The sequence below is a fragment of the Rhinatrema bivittatum genome, chromosome 6 (assembly GCF_901001135.1).
Source record: "Rhinatrema bivittatum chromosome 6, aRhiBiv1.1, whole genome shotgun sequence".
NCBI lineage: Eukaryota > Metazoa > Chordata > Amphibia > Gymnophiona > Rhinatrematidae > Rhinatrema > Rhinatrema bivittatum.
In genome coordinates, this window is record NC_042620.1 from 106,785,598 (window position 1) to 106,802,932 (window position 17,335).

The 17,335-nt window shown below is 42.2% G+C and overlaps 1 protein-coding gene across 4 annotated transcripts in view; it reads right to left on the minus strand.

Annotated features, from left to right (window-relative positions):
- The window catches only part of LOC115093645 (FAST kinase domain-containing protein 1, mitochondrial-like), a 143,119-nt gene that overhangs the window by 117,369 nt on the left and 8,415 nt on the right, over positions 1 to 17,335 (minus strand). For all 4 annotated transcript variants that reach the window (XM_029605687.1, XM_029605689.1, XM_029605685.1 and 1 more), the window contains exon 2: positions 456 to 856. In XM_029605687.1, the coding sequence (XP_029461547.1) occupies positions 456 to 790 (335 nt within the window). In that variant the 5' untranslated portion in view covers positions 791 to 856. The remainder of the gene's footprint in view (positions 1 to 455; positions 857 to 17,335) is intronic.

The window sequence follows — 17,335 nt, forward strand, 5'->3', positions numbered from 1 at the left end:
ATCACACATTAATGCCCACAGTAATGCTGATAACGCCTGCCATAGGAGTAGAGGGGATTTCTGCTTTATTTCTCTCACTGGACCGCATCTCAGGGTGAGCTGTGCTATTCTATTGCCATTTCAACATTTCTGTTTTAACGTTATTTACCATTTTCTGAATTACATGAACTCTCTAATCAACCCAGTCTACCGGTCAACTCAAGGCCCATAATTTCATAGGACACCCTACACTGGCCACTATTTCTGTTTGGATCAGGTACCAGAGCTGAGTACTGAACAACTCAAACTGCTGTGTTTGTACGTGAAAATCACTTCATTCAGAAATCTCAGCACAAGAGTGAACACAAACACAGAATGGTGAGAAAGACCCTCAACCTCTCTCTCCCACATACTGAGACTATGGAGAGCAGCACAGAATGACATGACAGAGACTAGTGCTTCTTACTTGCCATTACCTCAATGTGTTATACAGCATATCCACAAGGGCATCATCATCCATAAAATCAATTTTATTCTCAGCTAAAATGCGAAGAGCAAGGAACTCTGGGTGGCTCCTGACACAGTCGGTAGTTCTCAACAGGGTCGGCTTTTCTTTCTGAAACTGCCACAGCACGTTCACGGCACAGCCCACATGTTTCGCGGAGAGCTTGGCTTTGTTCTTCCCTACCAGCTGAAAGACCTGCTCTTCCGATACGCAATCACGTAGCTGTTCCAACAAGGAATCGCTGCCCATTGTCCGCCACCGACGTAATCTCAGCGTAAGCCGGTAAGGGTGCTTCAAGCAAAGCATCTCTTTGCTGCAATTGTACAACTAAATCTTAAAGTCCCAAAAATGTAGAAGGGATCCTCATTGAGGCTGGAAAAGATTCAGAGAAGGTAGTGTTAGCAAAAGGCAGGAAAGGTCTGGTGGGCGAGGTCCCATTTCCCCCTTGCCTTCCACTTTTGGTTGCAGGACAAAAGGCAGGTTGCATTTTAGATGACTTGAAACAAAGTCAGTTTACAACACTTATGTGTTGGCACATTCAGAAGCACATTAACATTAAAACACTCTAAGTTGGGTTTTGTTTTTTTTTTAGAAGCCAGCTTAGGAAAAGACATGATTATATTTTAATTGAAGGTAAAAAAAAAAAAAAAAAGGAGAGCTAGTGACCAGTATTGTAGGCTGGTGGCCTGCACACTAAAAACTAGAAGAGAAAATAAGTTTATCTCAGAGAAACCATTAGATTGATTATACAGTACCATTTTTTAAAATAAAATCTTACATAGAAACATAGAAATGACGGCAGAAGACCAAACGGCCCATCCAGTCTGCCCAGCAAGCTTTCACAGTTGTTTTTCTCATACTTATCTGTTACTCTGACCGCTGAGGTCAGGGTCCTTATTGGTAACTTTTTGGTTCTAATTTCCTTCCACCCCAGCCATTGATGTAGACAGCAGTGCTGGAGCTGCATAAAAGTGACGTATCAAGCCTAATTGGTTAGGGGTAGTAACCGCCGCAATAAACAAGCTACTCCCACACTTATTTGTTTACCCAGTCTGTGCAATTTAGTCCTTGTTGGTTGTTGTCTTAATATAAATCCTCTTTTCTTCACTCCCCCTGCTGTTGAAGCAGTGAGCTGCGCTGTATATGTATTTAAAGTGAAGTATCAGGCTTAATTGGTTTGGGGTAGTAACCGCCGCAACAAGCAAGATACTCCCACGCTTATTTGTGAATGCAAATCCTTTGCCCCACATTTCCTCTTGCCATTGAAGCGTAGAGCAATGTTGGAGTCGCATTAACCATGTGTATTGTTTATTGAATAAGGGTATTAATCACCAGGTAGTAGCAGTCATTCCCGCAAGCTACCCCCATGCCTCTTCTCTTCATTCACATCCTCAAGACTTTATGGATCTACAGTGTTTATCCCACACCCCTTTGAAATCCTTCACAGTTTTGGTCTTCACCACTTCCTCCGGAAGGGCATTCCAGGCATTCACCACCCTCTCCGTGAAGAAATACTTCCTGACATTGGTTCTGAGTCTTCCTCTCTGGAGTTTTAAATTGTGACCCCTAGTTCTGCTGATTTTTTTCCCAACGGAAAAGGTTTGTCATAAGAACATAAGAAATTGCCATGCTGGGTCAGACCAAGGGTCCATCAAGCCCAGCATTCTGTTTCCAAAAGAGGCCAAACCAGGCCACAAGAACGTGGCAATTATCCAAACACTAAGAAGATCTCATGCTACTGATGCAATTAATAGCAGTGGATATTCCCTAAGTAAACTTGATTAATAGCCGTTAATGGATTTCTCCTCCAAGAACTTATCCAAACCTTTTTTGAACCCAGCTACACTAACCACATCTTCTGGCAACAAATTCCAGAGCTTTATTGTGCGTTGAGTGAAAAAGAATTTTCTCCGATTAGTCTTAAATGTGCTACATGCTAATTTCATGGAATGCCCCTAGTCCTTCTATTATTCGAAAGTGTAAATAGCCGAGTCACATCTACTCTTTCAAGACCTCTCATGATCTTAAAGACCTCTATCATATCCCCCCCCTCAACCGTCTCTTCTCCAAGCTGAACAGCCCTAACCTCTTCAGCCTTTCCTCATAGAGAAGCTGTTCCATCCCCTATATCATTTTGGTTGCCCTTCTCTGTACCTTCTCCATCGCAACTATATCTTTTTTGAGATGCGGCGATCAGAATTGTACACAGTATTCAAGGTGTGGTCTCACCGATATAGAGGCATTATGACATTTTCCATTTTATTAACCATTCCCTTCCTAATAATTCCTAACATTCTGTTTGCTTTTTTGACTGCTGTAGCACACTGAGCCGATTTTTTTTTTTTTGATGAATATGTTTATTGGATTTTTTAACATTACAACTTAACTTTTACAAATCAAAATCTGTTATACACTCTATGACCAAACCCCCCCTCCCCCATGCTATATCCCTCCCTTTCCCTTCCCTTCTTCTCCTTTGGTACGAAGGAGAATGTTCGTGTTTGAGCACTGATGGATCTTCCTGATGCAGTTGCTATTATTGGAGAGATTTTCAGGTGTTGATAGTATACAATGTCCTCCTTCAGTGGTTATGCGTCACATCTCGTAGCCAGGGATCCACATAGTTTCCCACCTTTGGGGCCAGGTAATCTGTTAGCGCTGCCCAGATTTGCGGGGTCTGTACAGATTTCTTTGGCATAGCTGGTATGAGAATGGCATGCTCCGTAGAACAAAGGCGCACCAATTTCTTAAACCAATGGTCATAACTAGGAGCACTGGCATCTAGCCATTGAACTAGAATGACCTGTTTGCCCACCAGACCTGCCTTTGAGACAAATAAAAGTTCGGGAGGGGATAGTTTGGTATGCATTGATTCATCCATCCCGAATAACCAAAGGTTGGGGTCTGGCGGTAAAGTTTTTTTCAGAATAGTTGAGCAAGCATGACTCACTTGTTTCCAGAAATGGGAAAATTGTTTAACAGTCCCAAAAACAATGAAAATAGTTGCCATCAGGTCCGGTACATTTTGGACATTGGGATGTTTGTGCGATTTTCATTTGATGGGCTCGTTTGGGTGTAATATAGCTCATCCAGAGAAATCTGTACTGTGTTTCTTGTAGAAGAACATTTTCCGATATTGCCTTCAAACTTTCAAAACATTTCACAAAATCTGCATGTGTTAAGAAAAAAAGGGGTCACCCTTGCCATCTAACATATAGTGAATTTAGGGGTTGCAAATCGGTATACACCATCATCTCCTTGTAAAAATAAGAAACAGAGGGTTTACTTCTTCCCACTTGAACCTTTTCCCGTAGTGTTTGAACTGCCAGTGTGTCTGTCAAAGAGTACTTCTCTGATTTAATGAAATGAGTAACTTGAAGATAGGCATATAGATCCTCTGCTGTTAACGTGTATCTTTGTTGGAGTGTTTGAAAAGGCAAGATAGCCCCTGTCAACTTATCATACATGGCATAAATATAGGTGAGACCTACTTGGTTCCAGTATTGAAAGTTACTCCCTTTTTTCCCTGGAGGAAATAGATCATGCCCCGCAATGGTGATTAACGAAGTGATAGGGTTTGGAATCTTTCCTATTTTGCAGATTGTCTGCCAGGCTTTCCTACACATACATAGAAGAATCTGCATTTTGATGTGTTGGGGGATCATCTGGTTAGGGATTTATAGTAGCGGATTTAGGGATGGGACCCCATACCATTCTAAAAGGTAAATGTATGGGGTATATGAAGATGTCACGAAGAGCCAATCTCTAATATGGCGAAGGCTACAGGCTAAGTTATAGTACATCAAGTTTGGGCATCCGAGCCCCCCCCCCCTTGTCCCCCGGACTCATAAGTGTCTGCAGAGATATCAAAGCTCTTTTCCCTTTCCATAAAAAGGAATTTAAAGCCTGTTGAAGGAGATGGTGGCCTCGCTTTGAAATCCAAAGAGGGGCTAATTGAAGTATATATAGCCACTTGGGCACCAGGACCATCTTAAATAGCTGTATACACCCCACCAACGACAGGGGGAGAGACATCCACCTTTTCAAAGGTTTTATAGATGTCTCCATAAGGGGCTTAATATTTGCTGCATAAAATTTAGACATCTTTTGAGGGATATGTAGACATAAATATTTTAGAGTATCCATTGTCCATCTGAGGGGGAATTCTGGTTGCCAGGCAGTATGTAGTGTTCCCGTGACATCCAATGCCTCAGATTTGGCGTAATTAATCTTAAGGCCCGCGAATTGACTATAGTGGTCCAGGAGATCCAGTACCACCGGTAGAGAATGCAAAGGTTGTGTAAGATAAACTAATAGGTCGTCTGCAAAAGCGGCTATTTTAAAAATATGAGTGGGTCCACCAAAGCCCTTCACTCCTTTGCAACCATCTATTTTCCGCAAAAGAGGGTCGAGAGCTAGTATATACAACAAGGGGGATATGTTGAACTCCCCGTTGTACCTCCACTTCATCTGATAAGCAACTGTTTACTAATATACATGACGTTGGTTTAGAGTACATTAAAGATACATAACCCAGAAAATCGCCCCACATGCCAAATCTTTGTAAGACTGAAAAGAGGTATGGCCACGCCACTCTGTCAAAGGCTTTTTCCGAATCAAAGCCAATACTTAGGGCTGGGATGTCTTGATTTTGGTATATTGTCATGGCAGTAAGCAACTTTATAATATTCACGTTTGGTTTACGTCCTCTTACGAAACCGGTCTGGTGGGGCGAAATCAAGATGGGTAGCAAAATCTTTAATCTCTCCACTAGGACTTTTGCTAGGATTTTTAAATCACAATTGAGTAGTGAGATGGGCCTGTATGAAGAGGGACTCAATGGATCCTTTCCAGGTTTTGGAAGGACTATTAGATGGGCCGTATTAAAAGGAGCGGGAAAGCTTTCTAACTTTAGCCCTTCCTTGAAGTAGTTTGTCAATGGTACGCTAATATATGGCAATAATATTTTATAGAAGTCATATGAAAACCCATCCGGGCCTGGTGATTTACCCGGTTGGGTAGCTGAGATAACCTGTGAAATTTCAAAAGACTGGAGTGGTCGGTTTAGAAATGTGAGTTGAGATGTCGACAGTGTAGGTAGTGCAATATCTTGGAAAAATTCCTCCTCTATCCCCTCTCCCCCTGTAATATCAGCTGTGTATAGTGTACTGAAAAAGTGTCTAAAGGTTTCACTAATCTCTCTTTCATTAGTTGCAATCCCTCCTGACGGGGTTCGCAAGTTGGCAATGAACAATTTTAACCTTCGTGATTTCGTTAAGTTAGCCAGTAATTTACTGGGTTTGTTTCCAAATTTGAAGAAAGATTGTTGGCTCTTCCAAAGATAGGATTGTGCTCTAGTATCTAGCAAAGTGTTCAAACGACCCAGTATGCTATAAAATTCAGTTCTGTGGCTGTGAATCATTGCTTTTTTCGTTTGTTTTAGTAAGCTTTCTAGTTCTAAGATTGACTTATTAATCTGTTTATTCCGTGAGTGAACATACGAGATAATTTCCCCCCTAAGCACTGCTTTTGCCGTCTCCCAGAAAAGATGGGGTGTGTCAGTATGCTGCTGGTTATGCGTGGCGAAATCTGTCCATCTTTCTTTAAGGAAAGCCTTAAAAATAGGATCTTCCTTCAGGAAGGATGGGAAGCGCCATATACGATTTTGAGAGGTAGTCACTGGGGCCTTTAGTTGAATAGAAATCGGGGTATGATCTGATATAGCTAGAGATTCTATCGTTGCATTTGACACCACAGAAAACGCCTCTTGGGAGATAAGGATGTAGTCTATTCTTGAAAGCGTATTGTGGGATCTCGAGATGTGAGTGTAGTCTCGTTCAGTGGGATGGAGAGTCCTCCAAACATCTAAGAGACTTAGGTGGTGGCAAAGATATGCCACTCCTTTTTTTTTTTCTCCTTTCCACTGTCAAATGAGGCTGGCTTTTGTCAAGTGAGGCATCGTGCACACAGTTAAGGTCCCCTGCGACATAAATTGTGCCCTGGGCGAGAACATGTAATAAATTACAGTGTCTCGAAGAGCACAGTTATATTCATTTGGGGCATACACATTGCAAATGGTAACTTGTCTGTTATTCCAGGTCCCTAATACGATTAAGTATCGGCCTTCCGGATCTGGAATAGATTGGAAACCTTCAGGTTAGTATTTTTATTGATCAAGATCACCACCCCTCTTTTTCGGTGCATCGCCTCTGCGTATATACACGTGCCTACCCATTCTCTCTGGAGCTTTAAGTTTTCAGATGCTGTAAGGTGTGTCTCTTGGATGCAGGCGACTTCTGCATGTAAACATTTTAGATGGGACAGGACTTTTTTCCGTTTTATTGGGGTTCCCAGCCCATTGACATTCCAAGATATAAGTTTAGTCATTTAGTACTATAGTACTTGAAAGGGATCTTTGCTACTAGTTCAAAACCATTCCAACGGGCAGGCCCCCAGCCAAGCCTCCCCTCTTCCTACTCCCTAACTATTGTACAGAAATACTCAGATATACATACAACACCACCGCAGTAAATACATTTTGATCGCATCAGTACTACATTATTAACTCTCTTTTGTTGTTTATCGCAGGTAAACAGATAGCATTCCCCCCTCCCTTGTCTTATCCCTCGATTCCCCCCCCCTCCCATCCCAAACCCAATACAAAACAAGAACTTTAGTCCTCCGTATAAACCAGGAGGCATGGAGATCCAACTAATGTGACCAGGGTCTCCACTCCACAACCTTATTGAGCTGTTCCAAATAATAAAACCATTAAAGCTGCTAAACTCTAACGGCAGTAATCATTCAGAAGATAAAGACCTCCAGGCTCCACTGTGACCGAGCTTAACAATCGTCTCTGTTTGATAATCCCGGATTGTTTCTGTCTCACTGAGCCTCTGATTTTTCTCTCAGTTCTGGTATGCGAACGTTCTCTCCTGGTCTCGTCGCAAGGCAAAACAGTGGAAGCCCATCTTTCATATAAGAAGTAAGGTAGGCGGGGGGAAGGGGATGAAAAGGGGGTCCTTCCAAGAGGGGGGGGGGCCCTTTGCAGGCAATTGTTCGCCAAAGAAGTGCATTTACACACTTTCTTACTTATACGCAATCCTAGCAGTGGGTTACCTGGAACCTTTCAGCTCAGTGAGGTGCACCCCCCGCCTGATTTTGTCGCCTTGCCAGGTCTGCATGTTGTTGTCGGGCCCGCAGTTAGAAATTTCCTTTAAAGGTGTCCCCCTTTTTCTTTTTTTTTGAAAAATCTCTGGGTGTATGTGTTTGCGAGCTCGTATTCCCCCTGACCAACAGCGAGCACGCTTATCTGTAGACCGCCATCCAGCCAGGAACGATGCTCTACGGGTAGGCTTGTAGCCGTCCGCCCGATGATCTTTGACCCTGTCCATGCTGGCCAGGCTGTTTCGGTTCTACGCGGTTTCCTAGTAGGCCTGTATGCCGGAAGATCGGATGGTGCATGTAGCTCCTCCTGGCCGCCCAGATTCCTCCTTGCGAGCTCTGCTCTGTTCCGTGGTTATGCTCGCTTTCTTTCCTTCTTCCTTTAATATTTTTACTTTTCTTTGTCCTCGTTTTTGTTTGCGTTTTTTTTTTTCGCCTTGTTCCCCCAACCTCCCCCGCCAATAGCTTTGCACATTTTCGCCATCCGCCATTAAAGTTTGAACAAAGGGATATCCTCCCTAACTGCCAACGCGTATTTAACCCATATCGAACTTAAGAGACAAGCACAGTTTCACATATGCTTCAACCCCTGCGCTGTTCTCTTTCTCTGGGATATTTGTAACTAAGAATGTCTCCTAAGCCTTGTCACTTCCCCCGAGGCTTAAGTCTGCTGTCGGGTGTGTCCCCTAACTTCTGTGGTTAATATTCTGCTTTTCAAGAAATAACTGCGCCGAAGTTGGGGTTTCAAAAAGGTGTATCTGATCCATGAGCCATATTTTAAGTTTAGCTGGAAAGAGCAAAGAAAACTTCATTCCCCGGGCATGCAGATTAGTGCAGATGGGTGAAAAACCCCGTCTGAGTTCCGACACAGCTGCTGAGAAATCTTGGAAGATGCGTATTGGGTGTCCTTGGTAAGTTATCTCCCGTTTACCTCGAGAGGCCCTCCAGATTTCGGATTTATGGGCTGAATTGAGGATTTTCGCGATTACTAATCGCGGGTGCGTTTGGCCGTCTCTCTTGGCTCCAAGCCGGTGAGCCCTCTCTACCACTAATTTCCCTTGCAGGTGTGGGGGCTCAAGCGTGTCAGGGATCCATGTTTCCAAGGTGGCACAAAGCGTTTTCTCCTCCACCCCCTCAGGGAAACCCAGAAATCTTAGGTTATCCCTACGTGCTCTATTTTCTAGCTCTTCTATTTTGTTTTGGAGCACTGTAAGCTGTTTTTCTGTGTCAGCCATCTTACGTTCCGTTTGAATCACATCATCTTCTACACTTGATATCCTGTTCTCAATGTGTTCGATGCGAGGGATCAGGTCAGTTATAGTTTCTTTAACCTCCCCTATTTGTGTAGTAATCTGATTTAGTTTGTCCTCGAGGGCTTCACGAATCGCATCTTTTATGTCTGTAACTGTGAGCCCCGAAGGTGTTGGGGGAGACTCACCATCTCCGGCGGTCGCCATCTTGGGAGTAGTTGTTTTGAGTTTTTCCCTCTCTCGTTTGCCTCCTTTTAGTCGTTATCGGCGGGGTCAATTTATTCATATATTTAATTATGGACATAGGCTCTTCGCTCTTCTGGCTTTGGATCCCCAATAAGATAATTAGCAGGTTGTGATGGATCGCGGTGTGTGGAGTGGGCCCTGGAGCTGGTGAAAAACCTGTCCTCCCAGCTCACCACATCACGTGATCTCCGAGCCGACGATTTTAAAGTATTATCCACTATTATGCCTAGATCTTTTTCCTGGGTGGTAGCTCCTAATATGGAACCTAACAAAGTGTAACTACAGCAAGGGTTATTTTTCCCTATATGCAACACCTTGCACTTGTCCACATTAAATTTCATCTGCCATTTGGATGCCCAATCTTCCAGTCTTGCAAGGTCCTCCTGTAATGTATCACAGTCTGCTTGTGATTTAACTACTCTGAATAATTTTGTATCATCCGCAAATTTGATAACCTCACTCGTCGTATTCCTTTCCAGATCATTTATATATATATATTGAAAAGCATCGGTCCAAGTACAGATCCCTGAGGCACTCCACTGTTTACACTTTTCCACTGAGAAAATTGACCATTTAATCCTACTCTCTGTTTCCTGTCTTTTAACCAGTTTGTAATCCACGAAAGGACATCGCCTCCTATCCCATGACTTTTTAGTTTTCGAAGAAGCCTCTCATGAGGGACTTTGTCAAACACCTTCTGAAAATCCAAATACACTACATCTACTGGTTCACCTTTATCCACAGGTTTATTAACCCCTTCCAAAAAACTGAAGCAGATTTGTTGGGCAAGACTTCCCTTGGGTAAATCCGTGTTGACTGTGTTCCATTAAATCATGTCTTTCTATATGCTCTACGATTTTGATCTTGAGAATAGTTTCCACTATTTTTCCCATCACTGAAGTTAGACTCACTGGTCTATAGTTACCCGGATCGCCCCTGGAGCCTTTTTTAAATATTGGGGTTACATTGGCCACCCTCCAGTTTTAAGGTACAATGGATGATTTTTAATGATAGGTTACAAATTTTAACTAATAGATCAGAAATTTCATTTTTGGGTTCCTTCAGTACCCTAGGATGCATACCATCCGGTCCAGGTGATTTGCTACTCTTTAGTTTGTCAATCTGACCTACTACATCTTCCAGGTTCACAGTGATTTCGTTCAGTTCGTCTGACTCATCACCCCTGAAAACCATCTCCGGAACTGGTATCTCCCCAACATCCTCATTAGTAAACACGGAAGCAAAGAATTCATTTAGTCTTTCTGCAATGGCCTTATCTTCCTTAAGAGCCCCTTTAACCCATCGGTCATCTAATGGTCCAACCGACTCCCTCACAAGTTTCTTGCTTTGGATATATTTTAAAAAGTTTTTATTAAGAGTTTTTGCCTCTATGGCCAACTTCATTTCAAATTCTCTCTTCACCTGTCTTATCAAAGTTTTACACTGTTTATGTTTTATCCTATTTTCTTTGGATCATTAAAACCTTTCAAGTATCTGAAAGTCTGTATCATATCACCCCTGTTCCTCCTTTCTTCCAGGGTATACATATTTAGATTCTTCAATATCTCATCATAAGACATTCGATGAAGACCATCCACCTTTTTTGTTGCCCTTCTCTGGACCACCGAGGCGGCAACACAAATGATAGATGCCAAGGAATGTCCATCAAGATGCTTTATTAGAAGATAAATCAATCCAATGAAAAACGCCCGACTCAGGCTGAGTTTCGCCCCCACACGGGGCCTGCCTCAGGGGCTACAACAAACAAATAAGAAATACAACTTCATAAAACAAGACATACATGACTCACAAAAATTATATAAAATAATATAACTAAAAAATGGTAGCAAAGGTATGTGTATCTGTAAAACATATAAAATGAGACAAAGGAATTGAAACACAAAAGAAATTGAATGCCTTTTATTAATATATATTTGAGTTTCATACTTTGAAGTATGATTTTAATTTCAATTCAATTTGATTTCAATTCATAATATTTTTTGGCCAGTTGTAGTTTTTTTTAATGTGGAAGCATGCATTTTTACCACCACATTAATTATGAAGATTACAATTGCTAATTACAATTTTGAGATCACGTACAATAATTTCATCCTTTTTATTATGTTTATACAGCTTGTCAAATTCATCAGCACAAGGAAATTACCAAATGCATATAAGATATTTCCTACACAGGTAAAATCATCTATTCTGTCATAATATTCAAAAATTAGTTCGAAATGAAGCTACATTCGTCTCTATACATGTACAATTATCATATTCAATTTTATATGTTTTACAGACACACATACCTTTGTTACCATTTTTTAATTATATTATTTTATATAGTTTTTGTGAGTCATGTATGTCTTGTTTTATGAAGTTGTATTTCTTATTTGTTTGTTGTAGCCCCTGAGGCAGCCCCCGTGTGAGGGCGAAACTCGGCCTGAGTCAGGCGTTTTTCATTGGATTGATTTATCTTCTAATAAAGCATCTTGACGGACATTCCTTGGCATCTATCATTTGTGTTGCCTCCACGGCTTTTTTAGATCGCCTTCCTCCTTGTTTTATCAACCCTTCTCTGGACCACCTCCAGAACTGAGCACAGTACTCCAGGTGAGGCCTCACCAAGGACCTGTACAAAGGGATAATCACTTGCCTTTTCTAACTCGATATTCCTTTCTCTATCGCCTTGTCACATTGTTCCGCCGACTTCAGATCGTTAGACACTATCACCCCAAGGTCTCTTGCCTGCTCCGGCACATCAGCCCTTCACCCCCCATCAAATACATTTCTTTCGAATTTCCACATCCCATATGCATGACTCTGCACTTCTTGGCATTGAATCTCAGTTGCCATATCTTTAACCAGTCTTCTAGCTTCCTTAAATCCCGTCTCATTCTCTCCACTCCTTCCAGCGTGTCCACTCTGTTGCAGATCTTAGTATCATCCGCAAATAGACAAACCTTACCTTCTATCCCGGCCGCAATGTCACTCACGAAGATATTGAACAGGACCGGTCCCAACACCGACCCTTGCGGCACTCCGCTCATCACTGCTCTCTCTTCCGAGTAAGTTCCATTTACTATCACACATTGTCTTCTGTCCTTCAACCAGTTTGCTATCCAGGCCACCACCTTGGCACTAACTCCCAAGCTTCTCGTTTTATTCACTAGCCTCCTGTGCGGGACCGTATCAAAAGCTTTGCTAAAATCCAAGTAGATGACATCGAGCGCTCTTCCACGATCCAATTCCTTAGTCATCCAATCAAAAAAGTCTATCAGATTCGTCTGAAGGGACCTCCCCTTGGTGAAACCATGCTGCCTCTGGTCCAGCAATTCTGCTGCTTGTAGATAGTTCACTATTCTTTCCTTCAGCAGCGACTCCAATACTTTTCCCACCACCAAGGTGAGGCTAACCGGCCTGTAGTTTCCAGCCTCCTCTTTGCTCCCACTCTTGTGAAGAGGGACCACCGCCGCTCTTCTCCAATCACTCAGCACCACTCCCGTTTCCAGGGATCTATTGAACAGGTCACTCAGCGGAGCCACCAGCACATCTCTGAGCTCTTTCAGTTTCCTGGAATGAACCTCATCAGGCCCCATGGCTTTGTCCACTTTCAGTTTTCCTAGCTCTTCCCATACATTCTCTTCCGTAAACGGAGTTTCATCCATTCCACTCCCCTCTAGTTTCTTGTTAACTAGAGACAGTCCTTCTCCGGGGTCTTCTTTAGTTAACACCAAACTGAAGTATTCGTTTAATATTTCTACCATTTCTTCATCTGTCTCCACCCATTGATCCTTTTCACCTTTCAATTTCACTGTACCACTTTGGACTTTTCTCCTTTCACTGATGTATCTGAAAAATGTTTTGTCACCTCGCTTTACCTCTTTGGCAATCCTTTCTTCCGCTTGACTTTTCACTTATAAATAATCTGAAAACAATTGTGTGTGTGAAGAGTAAAATAATAAAAACACCAGTAAGAAAATATCTTGTTTTTAAATTTTCTTTTACAGCAATTTCCTTCTCTTCCTTTGGGTTTCCAGCTGAATAAGAATCAGCCTCTACTACAGCTAAGGCACCCATAAGCCTTCACTCACAACTATTGGGTGCCGCCACCTGCCCCTTCATCCCGCACTCTCAATTGTTTCAACCCCTCCCCAACTCCTTGTTACAATAACCATTCTCAGACAGGAACTACAGCGCACAGCTCTCCCAGAATCAGATAGACATGCAGAGTCTGACCACTAGGTGTCATCCTGTATGATGGCTGTACAGCCCACTCCTCCCCCCAAAAATGGGATGCTCTGTGTGCACCACTACAGCTGTTGGGACTGGTTTGTGCAAGGGAATTGTCACAGCATTTGGGAACTTTCAAATCCAGCGCAGGTCACTAGTGACTGCAAAAGGCGAGAAACAAGCTGGAGGTCTTAGCCCAGATCCAGGGGCCACGGCAGAAGATTCACATCACAGACCACCAGATTTCTATGAATTTGTGAATTCTTCAGCAAACTTTGTGACAAGACTACAAGGAGAGAGACCACTACACCCAAGAATGTCAGCTCACCCTGAAAAAGAGAGAGGCATAAACTTGGCAAATGGTACTACTGGCATTTAAGAAAGAAGACCTACAAGAGATGAGAAATAATTATACATAACTTGTTAAGGTGTATGAAATTAATGTGAACACCAAGGAGACAAAATTATAATAATCAGCAAAACAAATACCAATGCTGTTGAAATATTTGCCAAAGGAACAAAACTGGAATAAATTAAAGAATATAAATATCTAGACAGTTAGCTCACACAAACTTGAAATGACTAGCAGAAGTAAAAAAAATAAAAAGATTTGGGAATTACAAAAATTGACTATGGGGACTGTAAGGAGCTTCTTAAGAGGAACTTAGTCTTTTCTCTGGGTTTAAAGCTAAGGATTGCATTCTTCACCTCAGTGATAGGATATGGATATTGCACATGGGCTTATAATCAAGAATTAGAAAAGGTACAGAGAAGGGCATCAAAAATGCTAAAGGGGATGGCACAGCTCCCTTATGAAGAAAAGCTTTACAGATGAATAGGAGATTTCATTTTCAATTTTTATTTCATGTTACCTGGGAATTTCTCAGTGTTTATTGTAATGAACAAAAAAGGGAGAAAATGAGTGGGAAAAATAAAAACTGAAAACCAAGGCTGGCGAAGAGACGGCTGAGAAGGGAATATGATAGAGGTTCATAAAATCATGACAGAAATGAACAGATAACTAGGGAATGGTTATTCACCCTTTCAAATAGTCATAGGACTAGGGGACAGGCCATGAAACTGGAAGGAAGGAGATTTAAAACAAACTGGAGAAATATTTTGTCACTCAACCTACAATGAAGATGTGGAATTTGTTGGCAGAGGATGTGATCAAGACATCTGGCATAGCTGGATTTCAAAGTGATTGGAGGAAAAGTCCATAAACAGTTATTAGCCAGGTAGACGTGGGAAAGCTACTGCTTCTCTCTGGGAGGGAGATACAAGAAATGGATCCACTCTTTGGAATCAGCCAGGCAGTTTCCGATGATCCGGACTGGCCACTGCTGGAGATAGGATGCTAGGCTCAATGGATCTTTTAGTCTGACCCAACATGGCACATCTTATGTTCTTCTAAGGCAATAAGTGTATTTGAAATGTATTACAGATTTCTGGAGATTAGCTTGAAGGACATGGATTTTAATGAAAGAGTGCATGCAAGGATGGGAAATAAAAAGAACCCTGGTATAAGACCTGTCCAAAAAGAAAATTAAGTTTGCTAATCATTTACTTGAAGACTATAGTAGAAATTAGTTAATCTAGTATGGGGGGGGGGGAGGAGGCATGCTACAGGGCAAATGAGAAAAAGTGGAACAATGATATTTAAATAAAAGTCATCAAGATTTGGCAATGTGGGTAAAAGAAAAAGGGGAGCTGAGCACAAAGAGAGCTTGCACACCATAGATGTCAAGAATCATACTGAAGAGAGCTCTTTTAGGCGGAAACATTTTTCATATGAACTGAATAAAAACGGGGAGAATATGCACCTTTGTCTTATTCATTTTACTTCAGTGTGTTCCTAGTTTCTGGGTAGTTCAGAGAATCAGAATGCATTTCTTTATAACATGTGTTTTGTATTTTCTGCTGATGATGCAACTGTAGTTGTTTGATTCTAACATAAATTCATTTATTTTAAGTATTTATATTCTGCCCTAAAAATAAAATTATGTTTAGATAAATCAGTTCTACATATTATTTCTAGCAATTTGACCAGGCTTAAAGGTATTTGTATTTTTAATTTGTGTGTATTTTTTATATTTTTATAAGTGCTTATATTGTGGATTGAGTTGAATTTATCTATCTACTTTGGTTAATTATTTGTTTATATTCTGTTCTTTATTGTATTTGATAGATTCATGCGCGTTATTTTGTTTTTGCTGTTTGTTCACTGCTTTGGAATTTTGGTTGAAGTAGTAGTCTATAAATAAATAAAGCAAGACTGGATTAGATTTACTTTAGCAAACACCTTGACACAGTCAATAAAAGCAAATATATTGAACTTTCTGCTGCAGGCTATAAACAGACCTTGGCAGCTGGCCTGAGTACTGGCCCAATCACCATGCAAAGAGGCTTGCAGGGAGCAGTCTATAGTCTCCACCCCGCTTGCCGACCTCACTACCTAGCTCCTAATGCTTTAAGGTACAATTAGGTCTTACCTTGCTAATTGTCTTTCCTCAAGGCCTGACAAACCAGTCTTCACAGTGGGTTTTGTCCCCCTCCCAGCAGATGGAGGCAGAGTTCCAGACCTCTTCCCTGAGGCCCTCTCCTATATAGGCTGGTTCAGCAGGGAAGAAGTCAGTAGGTTCTTTACCCAAGCTGGTGCGATCTATCATAATTACCTTTATTCTTGCCATGCCCCCTAAGAAACGTGACATTTGAACCAAAAACAAAAGGGAAGAAAAAGATAAATGCCGGGTGCTAATATTTGGGGGGTCCTGTCTGGGGAGGCTGAACCTCCTGATCACCCCCATCCCACCCTAACTTTTTTCTTATACAATTATCTTATATATTCTCTTTTGTTTTGGCCCCCATCTCCATGGGGTAGCCTGAACCCAAACTGGAAGCAAAATATGGCCTGTCCATGGCCGAAGAACAAATCTCCAAAAGGACAATGCCCAGGTCCACGCTTGCCCCTCGCCTCGAGGGGGCTACTAAAAAGGCAGAAGTAAAACCACTTCCAAATTCTACTGCTTTGGATGCCTACAAGGAGGTATTATTCTCCCTCTATTTCTTTCTCTCTCTCTCTTTTTTTTTTTTTTTACAAGGGAGGGATTTAGGACTGGTCTTTCAGGCCTTGAGGAAAGAAAATTGGCAAGGTAAGAACTAATTGCACCTTCCTCTTCTTCCTGCCAGACCAGTCTTCACAGTGGGATGTACCTAAGCTATTGACATCCAGGGTGAGAAAGTCCCAAGGCTGCTTCCAGGACTCCCATCGCAAAACTGGTATCTTTTCTTTCATGTAGGTCCAGCCTGTAATGCTTCATGAACGTATGCTCCGAGGCCCACGTAGCTTCCTTACAAATGTCTGTGGGAGCCACCGACCTGAATTCTGCCCATGAGGAGGACTACGACCTTGTTGAGTGCACCTGTGGTACCTCCTTGCCACTCGCTATATATGCCGAGGCAATTGTGTCCCTGATCTATCTAGCGATTGAGGTCTTGGAGGCTGCCTCCCTCTGAGGACTCCTGAGTACAGGACAAATAGTTTGTCTGACTTCCTGAACTTGTTTGTAGACTTCAAATACTTCCAGAGGGTTCTTCTAACATACAGAAAATGTAAGTCCTTCCTCCCCTCTGTGCAATCTGCTTTTCTGAATCCTGGCAGAGTGATCGGTTGACTATGGTGGAATCTAGACACCACCTTGGGAGGGAAGAATGGAACTGGCTTCAACCCCGTTAGTGGGTTGAGAAAAGTGGAATCTAAATCTAAATAAAAAAATAAAATGCCACCAAAGAGCCTTTGATCCGCCCTCTGCAGCAGGCGATAGCCGCCACCTGGACCCTAAGAGCCTACTGCTAGCTCCTTGTCCAGGCCATACTGTAGGAACTGCAATATTGCTGCCATGTCCGCCTTGCTTGGGGAAATGTTTCTTTGAGAGCACCAGTGCTCAAACAGCCTCCA